The following is a 17447-nucleotide window of genomic DNA, read 5'->3' on the forward strand; positions in this document are numbered from 1 at the left end:
ACATCTACAAGTTGGTCAAGTTCATAGGAAACTGAACATGATGCATGCTTTCTGAAACTGCAGAGGCAAAATGAAAATTTCAGGAGTTCACATGGAATGCTTTTGGTTCCATTATTCCATACACCAGGTGGAATAAGGCGCAAAATGTGTGGGTCGCGATTTGTTGCTGGTTTCAGACCAGTGCAACCCTAATTTTTCCGTTTTGTGCTATGTTGTTTAAATAGCCTATACATTTGAGCCACTTTGCGTTGAGGCGCATTGTTGGTGTGTTGCTATTTTGAAGAACAGAAATATACCGCGCCGTTGACCAGCTAAAAACTGGTCTAAGGTCCAGGCTTTTTCAGTTTATTCATGACAATTTGCATTTGTATAATGTTATTATTATTTATATGCAGATTTATATTTTCTTTAATAAAAACAAGTTTTAGATTTGTCGTCTGCATCATCATATAAGGCATATGATAGGACGTGTGTTTGGATATAACTCAGTTGTTTGAGCACACTTCGTTATTATTGTTCATTTGTTAATTTGCTGGAAATTAGAACTGAATTTAGAAATAGTTTTGAAACAAATCTTTGTGCTAAACAAATGAAATATGTAGGCTAATGGATGTCTTCAGTGGAGTGCGTACAACACTGTTTCCTTATCCAGGAAAGTAAGAGTGTAAAGAGTAAAAGAGAAGGTAAAGAGGTGCAGAACGTATTTTTCCATCTTTAAATTAGCAAAAGTGGATTCGGACATAACCTTAATGCTTTTGTGCCATGTGCTTTAGACTTTGCCCCTAGATCGTTAAAATATAGCCCTAAATGTTTTGGGACTATTGCTGTCTATAGAGGATGAGAGAGCTCTTCAATTTCATCTAAAATAACTGAATTTGTGCTCTGAAAATGATCAAAGCTCTCAGGTAATTGAAACAATATGAGAGGGAAAAATTAATAACATAATTTTTGGGTGAAATGCAAGTAAAATATATTTAGGCATCATATGGTATATTTGGTCTCTTTGCTGCATGTCTAATTGTTGTGTTTCGTTTATAAATAATTCAGCATTATCTTATGAACAGGGTGACTCAATGACTCAATAAACCATTGATTAATAATGACAGTCAAATGCTTATGTAAAGGCGAGGCTACATAAAGGTCAGGGTGGCTCCGGCCTACTCAGACTGAAGGCTGGTCCGCCCAGACAAAAATCCTTTTTTTGTAAAAAATTGTAAATAGGAAGCATGTCATTAATGTTAGAAAAATTATGAATGTAAATTCAATGTTGAGGATTAACAGCCTTCTTTAGTCATTTTTAATGTTGTTAGTACATTTTAAAGTGCCCTTCCACTGCATTAATAAGGAAATGGCGAACTTTTTCTCTGCTCTGATAATTGTTTTCTTCTTTATTTGGCTCTTGAGTCTTGATTTAACAGCCATTTCAAATAAGTCATTTGAATGAGCAGTATTTGGTAATCAAATAAAATGTGTATTGTGAAAAATAGCTTGAGGCTCTTACCAGGCAATGCAATTTTATTGGGAGCAGATTTCTGCACTGGGACTGATGGGAGATCCTCAATCACTTCCACAAAGTTGAGAGGGAAAATGCCGACGTGACCATTGACTTCTCCACGAGCCCATTCCTCTCCTAAATATTCCTTGAGCTGAATAACATCATCTTCAAAGAACGAGAGCTCATCACCCTGCTCTCCCTCAAAGTCAAACCTGGCAACACACCGAGGGCCTCTGAGGAAAATACACAGACAGACATCAGATTTGACTGAATGACTATAAAGTTAATAAGATTGTCGGCTTGTCCAATAAAACTGATTTAAAAAAAATATTGTTAATTTAACACGCGTTCAGGCTTTCACAATCAAATCTTTTGAGAATGACTAACCTGACAGTCTCGGGAGATGGTTTGTTTTTCCACTCATTTCTGAATGCTGGTGCATATATATTAGGCTTGCTCTGGAAAAGAAGATATTTGGTAATTGCACAGATGCTAATCATTTTTATCATTTCTAATTGTGAAATACTTTCCAACAAACATGCAAAATGGGGTTTCTTTTGTCAGGGTCACTGTGTAAATAGTTAAAGATACTACACAATAAACGACAGATTCTATTTACACTAAATTCAAAGAGGGAGAGCTTCTATTTTACACGTTTCCCCCTCTAAATAAATGTAATTTGCTGCTATTTATGCTTAATTGATAAAGTAGCTGATATTAGGCAACATTATAAAGTTTTTATGTAGTAATAATAAGTAATAATCATAAACACTTCCTTATATTATAGCTATTTGAAGAGCTAGTGTTTCTTCCAATACTGATAAACTCCTGGTGAACGGTTAATGTGACCTTTTTTTCCATTTTATTCTGTTCCTTTTACAGCATCGATATTGTAATCCAATTAAAATGTAATCAGTTTAATAGACTTTTGCTTCCATTTATTTGCTTACTAGCGGTTTACTCGCACACATCAGGATTAGCAGGCTAGCACAGAAGCTCCATTGAAAATACTGGGGTAAAATAAATGTTTACATTTTAAAGACATGGCAGGGAAAATGTAATTTAATGCAGTGCTTCTTGTACATTCTGAGACCCACTTTACAACGAATATCACTCAGCCTGTGGAGAGGGCTAATTTTCAAAGAAAACAGACGTTAAACGTGCTGATTTTGTAATGGCACACAGTTCACCAGAAGCGCTGACAAATTAAAAGTCCTTCCGCATACTTCTGCATATACCCTATTAAATACACATGAAGGGTTTTATTTACACTTTCATGAATAGTTTATTTATTTTTGTTGAAAATCTGCAGTGTACCAAGAAAAAATCCATTATGTCTTGCTATTCCAACCTGGCATTGGTTGGTTGTTTATATTAGGAAGAGAAATCTGTAACTTAATTTGGAAACATCTATTAATTATTTTAAGTTCAAGTTCATTCATTTAAAAAGCACATTTAAAAACAGTCACAAGACTGACCAAAGTGCTGCACATAAGACAAAGTAAAATAAAAAGACAGAATATAAAAACCTATAAGACAAGAGAAACGACTAATAAAAATAAAACGACTATTAAAATAATTTTAAAAAGCCAAACTAATGAGGTATGTTTTAAGGAGTGATTTAAAAATAGACAGTGATGGAGCCATTCTACTCTCAAGGGGCAAGGTGTTCCATAACCGAGGACCCACCACAGAGAAAGCTCAGTCCCCTCTAACTTGATCTAAGACTTGATCTACTCATTTACAGATCCTGTAAGTCTCACAGGAGTGTAAAAATGCAACAGCTCCGAGAGATTGGGGCTAGATTATGAAAAGATTTATATACCAGTAAAAGCACTTTAAAATGAATTTTGAATTGGACGGGCAGCCAATGAAGGCCCCTTTGAAGAGGGGTAATGTGGTCATATTTTCTGTTATTACAAATAAATCTCGCAGCAGCATTTTGGTCCAACTGAAGGAGAGAAATTTGAGATTTTAAAATGCCACAGTAAAGTGCATTGCAGTAATCTAACCGTGATGTAATAAACGCGTAGACAGCCATCTCTAGTGAAGTGGGATTTAAGAAATGTTTGACTTTAGACAGAAAACGGAGTTGATTAAAACTGAAGCTTGCTTTTAAAGATTTTTTAGCGTGTTCATGTAATTCACTAGCTTTACAGCCAATTCACACTGCAATGACAGAAGCAGACAGACGGCTACAGGCACATTTTGTTGGATTTTGTCAGAGTCACAGTTGTGAGTGCGTCACAGTTTTTATTAATAGATCCTTTTCACATTTTTCACATTGTAAAAAAAATTTTTTTTTACTGTCCTATTTGCTGAAATAATAAAAGAAAAGATCTCCCACTCTATATCCCACCCTCTCATCATGTTTCAGTTCAGATTACATCAAACATCCAATAAAAATGCATATTTTAAAGCACTTTATGGGACCCTTAAGAATGCTGAATCAGCACTTGTCGTGTTGCTCAATATCCTTAATAAAGGCTTGTCTAATAGAAAGAATCTCTCGATAGGAGCTAGCTATTTTAAAGCAAAGTGTTGGTTCACAGATTTGCTGAATTGATAAAACAAAGATATTTGTTTACTTTATGAAGTCTTATGTGAAAGGGTTAAATATATGACCTTGTGAATGCTGTCAACACAACAGTATTTGTAAAATCTGAGCAGTATAAAAGATCCCAATCAAACTGATTTGTGACCGTGGATGACAAAAATCAGTTTTACAGTATGTTGTTTAAGTATATTTTTGGGAATACATTGGGTCATTTTATGCCAAATTTAATCTTTGAATATTAAGTAAAGATCATATTCCAGATATTGTGTACATGTCCAACTGTAAATATATCAAAACTTTGAATTCTATTTGATTAGTAATAAGCATTATAACACTTTATTTAAAAAACTTTAAATGCAAATAAAAACACTCCGATTACAGATTTCTATTAGTTGTATCTTTGCCAAATATTCTCCTATCCAAACAAACTATACCTCAATTGAAAGTTTATGAATAAACAATGGATACTAATCTGGTCTAGGGTCACATTTATGGAATAGTATCCATAATGGGAGGAAGCCTAATGATACCTAATAAACTGAAATAAATGTTTTTGCTTGATTAATTTAAGTACTGCAGTTAATTACATTAAACTGACTTATTACATCAACAAATACCAATATTAACATATTATTGCACAACAATTTGCCAGTAGATGCATTTGTGAAATTTAGAAAGACAATAACCACCTATTTAAGAGCTAGATTAAAATATTTGATGTTAATTGAACATTCTCTTTAACATTCAATTTGAAAGGAATTAAACGTATCAAATAATTCTCACAACAACATTAACAAAATGTACTGGGGCATCTCCTGTTGTTTTTGAGAAAAATTCACTTACCAGCACCTTAACATAGTTAATAGGGAAGAATCCAGTGGCATTTCTGCATGTTCCCATGTACCAATCATCGTCCAGCTGTTCTACATTAGACACCACATCACCGGCTTTTAAAGCCAGCTCTCCTGGCCCCGCTGAGACACAAACACATATGAGAATTATAGAAAGAGTTTCACAAGCGCTTCTAACCTTGATCATAAAGAAGATATACTTAATTAATGGGCAACTGATCCTACAAATATGGATGAAACGGTATATTATGTAGTAATTATCCTTAGTTCCTACTTTAGAACTGTTTAGTAGGAATGCTGCGATCTGGATTTTTGCAGGCGATACAGAATCAACCGATTCCTTGTCATGGTGATCAGCCAATACAGAGAACCGATTCTAATGCTTCAAGCTTTATAATGCATTAAAGCACATTTTCCCTCAAAGTATGATACTTAAGTGGAGATCTCACCTTTCCTAAGAAAATGAATCAAGGATGTTGCATGTAATCCCTTAAACACGTCTCTTTAAACCATTTAGGTGTGAACATATTATGGCCAGAAGCAGCTTTACAGAAAATAATATAAGGCATGCAAAATTTGGTAAGAAACATTACAAACTGCTCGTGTCCCAGTAGCTCAAAACATGGTGAATAAAATGGATGCACTTGCAATAAAGAGGCCATCACTCACGTGAGTCACACCAATTGAATGTATAAACAGAGGTCACACTGCTTCTCTATATATTTTCGCGTCTCTACACATTATTTACCTTCTAACGTGTTGTGGCTGTTGTAGGCCATGTATAATACGGGAGCACAAGTGCATCTTCCTCTACTTGTAAACTCCTAAACACCTGTGATGAGATCGGCCAGAATGGCGAGTACCAATCGAGTCATCAAATGTGGTTATCGGCCGATGCTGAACTTCGGCCGATCAATTAGAGCATCCCTAATGTTTAACATTATTAAATTCACATTATCTGGGAAAATGGACTTTTGTTTTCTTACACAGAATAAAGTTGCATGTCTATATTCACCTGGGGTAAAGTCATACAGGGCTTCCACTTGTAGAGATCCAGCATTTCCTCCCATTCCTCTAAAGGAACTGGTTTTCTGTAAAACCCATAGAGAGAAATGTTAGTATGGTGACATTGTGAGACAGCATACACCGCAAAACATTTTCTGTCTTGCTTTCATATATAAACTTTCCTAAACTAAAAATCTTTGTTTAATACTTTATTTATAAGCATTTATATAGATTTACACAAAACAGAAAAACAAAAAATCATCCCCAACATCTATTTCCCCTTCCTGGCTTTAACAGAAGCGCCAAATAGCTAACAGTATGGATACATCAAGATTCAAGTTCTCATGACACAAATGCACAGCAGTCCATGTACAAAAAGTTGAAGTCAGAATTATTAGCCCCCCTCTTTTTTCCCCCAATTTCTGTTTAACGGAGAGAAGATTTCATCAACACATTTCTAAACATAATAGCTTTAATAACTCCTTTAACTGATATATTTTATCTTTGCCATGATGACAGTACATAATATTTGACTAGATATATAATATTTGACATTTAAGGCTTAACTAGTTTAATTATGTAAACTAGGCAGGTTAAGGTAATTAAGCAAGTTATTGTATAATGATGGTGATGCTGAACTTGAACTCTGAAAACTGGACTGACACAGTTTCAATTTACTAGAATCTTCTAGGTTCAGCAGTTTTGACACAATCTACATTGTAAAAGTGCTATAGAAATAAACATGAATTGTATGCTACATTAAGGCACTTGAAATAAACTACATCTCTGACCAACTGAAACCTGGTCTAAATTTACTGGTACAATATTGTTATATATATATATATATATATATATATATATATATATATATATATATATATATAACTTTTTTTTAAAGAGTGTGTTGGTCATATGTGCTTATACAGGTTGATGGACCATGTACTTAAATAAATATAATTATGTTTCTGGGGTGACTTACTACAAAAACTACTAATAAACACTGAATTAATGTCAATATTGATCACCTGTGGTAGTGAATTGCTGGATAAATCTGTTAAAGGTGTGATTATCTTCATATGACTTTTCTGCACTGTGCCCTTGGTGTTTCCTGCTTGGCATTCAAATGTTCTGCTGTCTAACTCCTCAAGTAAGACAAGGACTTCATTTTTCTGTAGGGAATAAAAAGATAGAAATGGTAGAATTTCCAATGACTAAATTTCACTGGCTGAACAACACATTAACCAGCAGTAACCTGAGATAACGACATTACGGGTCTATAGTGTATGTATTGACTTTGAGGTCACCTGAAAGGACAGCTCTCCAGTGTTAGAGCCATTGTAGTCAAACTCAGCAATTCCATGAGGGACTTCAAGCTAAGCAAATCAAAAGAAAAACACAGAATTGTGTTAATTTGTCCAAGCTGCAATGTCGGCTCATTCAAATTATGTGTTTTTTTTAAGAAATATACTGTTGGTACTTGCATGCCTCAAAGCCAAAAGTAAAATGTCCAGTGAGTGGCAATAAAAATAAAACAGCTTAAATTTTCTCTATAGTAGATTGATGTGACTGTTTCACTAAAAGGTCAATGCTAAAAAGGTTTTAATGCTTACATTTTGAAATAACACCACCTACTCTTAACCTTACACATTGGAATCAGATGTGGTCAGTCGCGGCATAACAAAGCAAGGACTTTTTGCGATTCATTGGGGGACATTCTAAAACATGGAAGCTTAACATGGCTTAATATACCTAAGCATCAACCAGAGAGATCCAAATTTCTGTCAAATTTATTTCTGATTAACACTAACTATTGTCAATTGAACGAGCCCTAATTTCTTAGATGAAATCAACAATATCCCGTTAAACGTTTTCTCCCCATTGAAGTCCATAACAGGAAAAGACTTAAAGTAACTTGACAACAACCAAGGAAAACCAAATGTTAAAAACATTGTTTGTAAAATCAAATTTTATTTATAATAAAGTAACCATTGCTGTCAAAAGAAAGTGCTTGTGCATGTCACTGATGTCCCCACAACAACATAGGAGAAAACACTTAACACAATATAGTTCACTTTAGCAGTGGAAACGGGGCTAATTCTTTTGCTACTAGTTAGTAGTAATCACAAGTAAAATTTGATAGAAATCAGATTTTCCCCGCTTGTTGTTAAGGTACAATAAGCCTCGGGGAATATAATGGGGAAAAACACTTAATGTGATGTTTTTCCTTTATCTATGGTATTGGGACTCATTCCTTTTTACAGTAGTCAGGGTTAATTACAAGTAAAGTTTGACAGAAATTTGAGTTTCTCTGGTTGGTTTAGATATGTTAAAATTTTTTTCACGTTAAGAGTTTTAGGATGTCCCTGCATTGGGTTGTTCAGTTCGATTTGAGCTTTAGATCATGTGTAGTTTCAGGATGAGTTAATGATGACAGAAGTTTCATTTTTGGGTGAACTATCCCTTTCAAGTGGGCAGGGTGCCAAAATGCAAAAAAAGTTGTTCTATTGCCTCTAGTGCAGTGCTTCTCAACCACATTCCTGGAGGACCACGAAATTTGCATGTTTTGGATGTCTCCTTTGTCTGTCACACCCATTACAGGTATTTCAGTCTCTGTTTATGAGCCGATTATCTGAATCAGGGGTGTTTGGTTAAGCAGACACGAGGTGCGTCCCAAATCACATACTTATGCACTATTCTACGTCATTTTGTAGTATAAATAGTGTAAGTAGTGCGTTACCGAAAACTCTTAAAATAATAAGTGCACTTATTCAACCATTAAAATAAAGTGTGGAATGATGGACACTTCACACACTCAACGACCGCTGCTGCTTTTGGGCACTGATGTTGGATTACATTATTTATTTTGGATTGTGAAAGCAAAATTCTTCTACGAGAGATTATACACCTCTTGTTGAAAAATACAATTATACTCAAGGCAGGTATTATTTGATAGTTTGGTCACCTTTTTTAATAATTTGGCAACCCACAAACGTCATCTGGGAAACGGTTTGAATTCTGCTTAGCAAAAAGTCATTAGTGTTCCATTTGGGATGACACAATATACATATACTATGCTGTTGAGTGTGTAAATGCATAAGTGCGTATTGTGTGCCATTTGGGATGCAGCTGTGGAAAAGGTGCAGAGCTAGTGGCCTCCAGAAACGTGTTAGAGAAACACTGTTCTAGTGTTCTCTTCATTTGAAAACCGCTCTGAATTGTATATATACAAGTACATTTTGTAAATAAACATGTTGGTAGAGTCATGTTTTCCCACATAGCCTGTGTTCTCATAGCTTTCGATAAACCATTAAATGAAGAATTAATTGAGGTAAAATCTGACCGTGTATTTGTTGTAAAGACGATGTCCAGGGTTGGGTCTTGGTGGTAGAGCAGGCCCCTTTTTAGAAGCTCTACGGTTTTGTTGCTGCCATTGAGATGGCTGTTGTTTTGATGGAGCTATTTGTGAAAATCCTGAATCAGATGGTCGCCGTTGGGAGTTATTCGTCTGTGGAGGAGGTGGTCTTCCTGGGCCTGTTTTAGCTGGTGGTGGACGAGGAGGCAATACTTTTCCTCCACTCGGCCTAAAAAAATATTTTGCTAAATTTAAGGACGCAGTATCAAAAGTTGTCAAACATGTTGTCTGTGTTTAAACACTGTTGATGCTCATGATGCCAAACCAGTTAGCTATGAAAATGGGACACCCATAAAGCACATTCAAAAGGCCCATTTTTGACAAACACATACTAGAACAACTGTGAAGAAAAATAGCATCAATTTACCGTGGAGGAATAGACATATCAGATGAGACATTGAAGGGGTCCTAGAGGAAAAAAAAAAACATTAAAAAAAGCATACATAAAAAAGCTTTTTTTTTGTTTTAAATGAGGGAGCAAAAGAAAAAAATATTGTCTTGTTTTTAGAAATAATATGTTAAAATTAAGTAAATATTTTCTTAAAACAACCTAAATAATCTGCCAATGCAGTAAGCATTTTAATCTTATTTCAAAGTGAAAAAAAGTTTTTTTTTTGCTTCCCACATTGGCAGATTATTTTGCTTGTTTTACAGAAAAAAACTGAATTATTTTTACAGAATAAATATTAGAACATCAAAATAATAACAATAATAATAATAATAATAATAATAACACACACACACACACACACACACACACACACACACACACACACACACACACACACACACACACACACGCGCACACACACACCCACACACACACACTACTAAAAGTATTCGAACACATATTTGGAAAGAAATTCTTTGGAAAGAAAACAAATAGAACTTAACACTTGTAGATACATCCATGTAATCTTAATCTATGTTTATTTTAATCTCATAATGAGAATGTTATACATACTAGACAAATCTGTATCCACAGAGTATATCTCAAAGAAACCCCCCTCTTTGTTCTGTGTTCTTTAACATCTCTAGTAAATGTCAAAATAAAGCAAGTTTCAAATGCCAAAATCTCAGTAGATTAGAGAGTGAGGAAAATAATCTTTACAGCTCTGTTGACATTTTAAGGTTTATTGCCCTTTGAACAGCTTTAATGTCTTACTTGACGAAAGGCTTTAGCAGGTGTAGGTGTGCTGCCCACAGCCTTCTGTACAGGTAAAGGAGGAGGAAACTCTACTGCCTCTTCAGAGTCTGAAAATGCAGAAACTGATTTAATTGTTAAAGATTTTTCAAGATTTAAGCACAAACACTGTTTCATTGTTTGTTGGGAGTAATAATAATAATAAAAAATAAGATATTAATAAATGTTTGAGGCTGCTTTCAAAACTATTTAAAACATTTTAAACTTTTTGGTAGTGTACGTGAAAATAAAAGTCTTATGAAACATTTAGGTAGGGTGTAGGCTAAGCAGATCCAACGTACAAATGTAACTAGGATAATGTTAAGATAATAATGGCCCACCCAATCAGTTTAAAACAACATCTGCAGCTCTCTTTTTTTATAAAGTAAAACAAATACAAGGTTTGTATTTTTTGCAAACCACTGCTTATCTATTACTAATAAGCATGTTTATGTAAACATGCCTCTGATTACTTTCAACAAACTCATGAGCAACATTACTTGTTGTGGTAACTGACAAAGTATGACATAATTTGAAACCAAAACTGCAATTCGAAATTGTATTGCAACATAATGATATGGATGACAGGCAGTGTTTGGTAAGTTACTTCATTCATTTATTTTCTTTTCAGCTTAGTCTAGCTGAATGAAACGCCAATTTATCTAGCATATGTTTTACACAGCAGATACCCTTCCAATTGCTACCCATCATTAGGAAAGGTAAGTTATTACAAAAAAAGTAATTTATTTTTAATGACATCATTACAAGTGTATTTACATTTTGTTTCTAATTACTTTGTCTGAAGTTTTTTTAATTACTCAATTAATTAAAAGTATTTTAACTTCAAGTCCCTCTAAATCAGAGCCTTTTAGATTTATATATAAAAAAGAACACTAAAGAAATGTTAAACATAGTAAATCTATCAAAATATGAAACGTTTCAAACTAATGACACCATATTTTATGCATAACCCATGTTCTCATGTCTTTGATTGTTTCTTAAGGATGTGCAAATGTCAGACAAATCTAACTTTCTTTAGTGGAAAAATCAATGTAATGTATGCAAAATATCTGAATAACAAAAATATAACTCCTATGTAACCTTCTTTAGTTGAATAATATACCTATTCAGCAAAATATATTTGCATAACACAAAATGCAATTACTCTGGATCTCTGATTTATACTGAACCGTTGAACTTATGTACAGTACTTAGCAGAAGTAACTGTGATTAAATGATAAAAATGAAAATCAATACCCTACTTTAAATTATTTCACTCTTAAAAATGTAATTACATTACCAAGTTATTTTGTGGCTGATTGCACTCAAGGCTGACAACTTGTTTCATCCAAATATCATACTGCGCAATACTTGTTTGGTAGTTTCAGCTTGGCACAAGAGTCGACTTGAGGCTTTGCGCTATGCTGTTTAAATAGCAAATGCATTAGCGCTCATATGTGCGTCCATAGGCGTTCTGGTCTAAAAAGGAAGGCGTTCTGAGGCGGACCGCTGGCGCGTCACTATTTTGAGAAACTAAAATAGATTTTTCATTAGACCAAAACAAACCTGGTCTAAACTTAGGCGCAGAGTTGCGCCTAGCTTACACACTGCTTAATACGCACAAGAGAGCAATAGGCAAATATCTTTACATATGAAAAAAATTTTAATATTAAGGAAATATATAGGATATAATAAGAATAGATATAGGATATAAATATAAAGGATTAAAATATTACAAAACATATTATTTTCTAGTCTACATAAATATGAAAAATCACTGCTTTTATGTCTTCTTCATCTCTGGAGGCTTTTTCAGTTCATTCATAACAATTTGATTTTGTATAATGTTATTATTATTGCAGTATTATTTATTATATCCATATTTATATTTGTTTTATTAAAAACAAGCTTAGATTTGCCCACCTGTCAGGTTTTAGATCATAAGGGGCACAGCATGTGTTTTAGGATATAACTCAGGTTTTTAAACACACTTCGTTAATATAGTTCATTTATTAGATTGCTGGAAATTAGAACTGAAAATTTGTGCTTAACAAATGCAATTAATTATTTATAGACTAACTGATGTCTGTGCGTAAAGGTTTCCCTATCAAAGAGCGAAAGTGAAAGTCATCCATATCTCTCATTCTCACGCAGTAGATGCTCTGTTTAACAGTTTTCTGTTAAAAAAAATTGTTAACTGTTAACTGTTAGCTTGTGAAATGTTCAGTTTTTCCACTTAGACTTACTTTACGTCCTGTAAATAACGAATGCGCTTATGGCGTGACGCATCTGGCTCTTAAAGGGAATGGGAGATGAGACTCTGATTGGTTTATTCTCAAAACACACCTATAACTCATTAAGAAAATAAACTCAACACTTTTAGACAATGCGCCATGGCATTTTCCCATTCCTTAAATTAGCAAAAATGCGTTCTGACACGCCCTGAAAGCGTTTGCGCCCTGCGTTTTGCACTCTGCGCATGGACCGTCAAAATAGAGCCCTAGGTATATTTTTAATGATCTATCCATATCATACATGCAAATAAATTACATCCTATGCACATGGTGTTATTAAAAGTGTCCTATGAAAAAAAAATCTTAGTATATCTAGGCATAAATTAATAATAACAGATCAGTATATGGAAATAGGCATGCTGTAAGCCTCAGACAACATTCTTTCCTCATTCTAATGTAAATTGCATGAGTGTAAAACTCCGCCCATCAGAAGACAAGCAGACTGTTGCGTGATTCATAGGGCACGCCCCCAGCATTTGCATGTACTTTAGGTCAGATTCCTTGTCATCCGGACGAGATGAACAGATGCGTCATCATATCACTAGCCAAAATACAGACTGATATGATGCCCTGGAACCACTAATATGCCCACCTCAAGTTACAAATTGAGGCAATTTTTCAGCTCCTCTCCAAAGAGGAATAATGTTAACATAAGATTAAACATACCTTATGTATGTTTAATCTTATGTTAATTTAACATGTTTTTTGTCAAATGTGAATGTTTCAACAAGCAAAAACTGCTGAATTGGGTCATATCACTTCAATAGTGAAAGAAATACACTTTATTAAATGACATCTGCTTATGCAGATGTTTAATTCCTGGCTGTGTTTTCTTTGACATTATAGCTAAGTCAGTGCGGAGCTAACTAATATTCACAACAGGTCCAAATATGGAGCTTCCAATTCTAGATGTATTTTATGGAGAAATAAAAGAGCATTTAAATCATTTCTAGATTTTGTAAATTTGAGAACCAATATAAATTTTGTAAATTTATTAAACCAATGCAGTATATGGAGCCTTTAGGTTTAATAGTCACTTCGGCTACATGTACAAGAGCTAACATTACTTTTACCAGAAATAGTGGTAACAAATAACAAATGAGATAAAAAAATTTTCAGTGTTAAATACAGTTGATAGTCAATGTGTAATAGAAACTCCCACCTCTGATTATAATAAAATTCTGCAGCCATCAAATCATAACCAAAAATACTAATATTAGGGTTTTATAAGGGACCGATCACACCGAACGCGCCTTTACATTCCAAAAACGCAAGGTGCACCACACTGCCTTTTTGTTGACAAGTAAAAAGGTGCGCGGTCTTGACAACATAAACACTGCAAGGAACCTCAACGGAAACCCAGCCACTGCTTTCATTTGATTGGAGAATGAAACAGACGTGAGTGACGTAACACTCTTTTTTCTGCTCAGAGTTGAATTTTTTTTTTTAACTTGCGCAAGGACAAAAACGCAAGGCGCAGAAGGCGGTTAAAACGTGAGGCGCGCAGGGCACATAAGCAGCGTGCAAAACGCTTATGGCCGTTAGCAAACCATTCAAAAGAGGTGCCTCTCAACGCAAGGCTATGTTCGATTTGATTGGCCCATATGGTGAAATTAATTCATGAATAGTATAAGGATTGTGGTAAATGTAATCTAATGTGTTATTAAAGTCTACAAAAAGCCTAAACCTACCCCTCACATTAGGCATATGCATTATATCTTCCACTATGCAATAGACCTGATTCATTACGCTATCGACATCATCAGGGACATCTTGGCCTGCTTCTATAAACTGCTCTTTTTAGTCTCCCTGCCTTTCCCATTTTCAAAATAAGACTGACAAATATGGTATGTTTATTACAATAACATAAGGAAAAAGATCATTGTATTGTTGAAATCTTACTAGAGATTGTTGAGGCCTAGCAAACGCAGCCTGGGGTGGCATATTATTAATACCATATTAATCGTCAAAGTCTGTGTTTTGTTCCTATTAGCATGATTTTCACTGTGATTTTACACAGTATTTAAATGAGAACATGTTTGAGGCTCACAGTAAGTCATGTACTGAACACCTATTATAGAGCCATGTCTAGGTATATACAGAGTTCCATTATAATGGCATCTTTTAAAACAAAATAAAATCCATTATGAAAACACACAGAAAAAAATATTAGGGAAGCAACAGCAATGTAATCTGCATTGACATCTCATCTGGCCATTAGTTTTAATGACTTACTTTTGTCAGTTTTACTGGGGACTCTGATGACTGTGGGTCTCCTGGTCACCGCCTGTGTATTCCCTCCCATGTAGGAGAATCCCCCTTGACGGACAGGTTTAGTGGGTGAGTGGTCTGTGAGTGGGGCACATTAATAATAATTAATGAATATACGTATGCATATTTAAAGTACTTTTACCAATGTATTGCATTCCTAAAAAAACTGCACTTACTAATGGAAGTATCCACATAGTCATTGCTTAGCACGTTCACTGCGGATGTGAGATCAGGCAGAAGAGCAGTGGAGTTGTGATTGTTGGCGTTCAGCAGGTCTTTACTGGGCTTGAGTGGTGGAATAGGTCCTTTGACAACCACTTCTTCATCTTGGGAATATACATTCTTATGTTTGACCAATGAGGGTCGAGAAGTAAGGGCTGTTTTGAAAAAAGGCTGAGAGTCAGACTCTTCTCTTGAATCCAAGGATGGTTTTTTAAAAAGTTGCGGCCTTGGAGCTGGTGTAGGTTCCATGTCAAGTTCTTCATATAAGTGACTGTCAAATTGTGAAAACGGCTCTTCTTTAGGCTTTATGACTGAGGGCCGTGGGGCAATGGAGGGTTTTGGTGCCAGAATAGGTGGTTTAGCACCAATTTTTCGTGGACGTGGAAAAGGCACAGAGGCTGCATCATTCTCTGTGGCAGCTTGACTTTCAAAGGCTTGGATTCTTGAGCGGATGTTGCGGTCGCTGTGGTGGAAGGTCATGTTCTCAATTTGGTTCCCGTTAGTTAGGTTGGTCTGCTCTCCCTGATTGTTTACAGGGTTACTCAGTTCACTTTGAGGTTCGGAGCTGAGGACATCTACGAGTTCCTTCAGATACTTGCCTGAATGGGATTCAAAGGTCTCCACAAGGGATATAGTGTCACAGCTGTCTTGCAGTGGTATCAGAGTTTGCCCAGTGACCTGGTTAGATGGACTCAGGGGCTTGAACTTGGTGCGAGGCTGAGGCACTGGACGTTGGATTGGGGTTTGATCAACAGTGGGTTGGGAGATGAAAGTGGATGTTGAAGATCTGGTAGTTTCTTGCAGGAGGGGTTTGGGTTTACAAGGTAATGTTGGACGAGGTGGTTTTATTGGCTGCTTCACTAAAACTGTTAAAGAAAAAATAATTCCCCTTAAGTCAAGGTCAACTTTATTTATATAGCACCTTAAAACAACGTGAATGTTGACCAAAAAGTGCTTCACAAACATGGCAACAATAATAAACAGTAAGGTAAACAATAAGACAGGACAATATATGCTCAAAAAAAAAAAAAAATTATTTTAGTCCTAAAAATAATAATAACAACAACAATAACAATAACAACAACAATAACTGAGAGAAAAGGTAGGTTTTGACTGATTTTTAAAAAAACACTTAATGAAGATGAGGCCCTAATTTCTAGAGGTAATGTGTTCCAAAGTTTTGGAGCATAGACTGAAAAAGTTCTGTCTCCTGAGCGAAGGACTTGAGGGATCTTTGGGGAGAATACAAACTTAAGAGTTCAGATATATAGGCCAGGGTAAGTCCATGTAGAGCTTTAAATACATACATTAAAATTTTAAAATCAATTCTCTGCTTCACAGGGAGCCAGTGAAGAGAGGCCTAGGGTTAAAAAAACAGGCTGCTGCATTTTGGACTATCTGTAACGCGCCATTCACACAGGGCTTCAGCGTAAACGCTTGAAAGATGGAGTGTCTGAAGTTAGGGCTAACGCGATCATCATAGCAGCGTCAGCCAATGAAATTAGTCAGCAATAGGCCACTATCTGAGCTATTGTATTTGCATACAGCTATCTAAATGACTGACGCTTCCATCGGCGCTTAAAAATTGGGCAAGTCCCAACTTTTGCAGCGAGCAACGCCTCTAAAGCAGTCCCGACGAATCCACAATGCATTTCGGCAACGCTTGACATGACCCATTCAAAGTGAATGGGAAGCGTTGAAGCTGACGCCCTGTGTGAATGGGCCATGAGCGCGAGAGTGATGACTGACTGATGCTGATGTACAGTGCATTACAATAATCAAGCCCTTAAGAGATAAAAGCGTGAAAAACAGTCTCCAAGTCTTAAAAAAAAAGAAAGGTCTTTAACATTTCTTAGTTTACTTGTTTGTCAAACTTTTATATCTGAGTCAAAAATGACCCGGGTTCTTAACTGACTGAGTTCTTGTTTACCCATCCATGACAACCAGTCCATGACATCCATATTAGGCATGAGCAATATGGGCGATCATCTTGTTGGCAGCGGCACGGGGAGAAAGTGCCAAAAAAAAAGTCCCCCGGTAAAAGCATTGAGATACAATTTCTTTATGCAAGAAATCTTCTCAAATCTATCTCCAAAACCATTCCCGCGCGCCTTAAATGCGCTCCTGTACACCGATAACACACGTTTCGCTCATGGC

At 35.5% G+C, this 17447-nt stretch overlaps 1 protein-coding gene across 12 annotated transcripts in view; it reads right to left on the minus strand.

Annotated features, from left to right (window-relative positions):
- Positions 1-17447, minus strand: part of sh3d19 (SH3 domain containing 19) — a 39492-nt gene that overhangs the window by 3675 nt on the left and 18370 nt on the right. For 5 of the 12 annotated variants that reach the window (XM_073944492.1, XM_073944516.1, XM_073944496.1 and 2 more), the window contains 11 exon segments: positions 15245-16156; positions 15033-15146; positions 10486-10574; positions 9688-9728; positions 9249-9489; positions 7213-7281; positions 6934-7077; positions 5919-5994; positions 4896-5026; positions 1883-1953; positions 1502-1728 (listed from right to left, as the gene is read on the minus strand). In XM_073944492.1, the coding sequence (XP_073800593.1) occupies positions 1502-1728; positions 1883-1953; positions 4896-5026; positions 5919-5994; positions 6934-7077; positions 7213-7281; positions 9249-9489; positions 9688-9728; positions 10486-10574; positions 15033-15146; positions 15245-16156 (2115 nt within the window). 12 annotated transcript variants of the gene reach the window in all.

The sequence above is a fragment of the Danio rerio genome, chromosome 1 (assembly GCF_049306965.1).
Source record: "Danio rerio strain Tuebingen ecotype United States chromosome 1, GRCz12tu, whole genome shotgun sequence".
NCBI classification, from domain to species: Eukaryota; Metazoa; Chordata; class Actinopteri; order Cypriniformes; family Danionidae; genus Danio; species Danio rerio.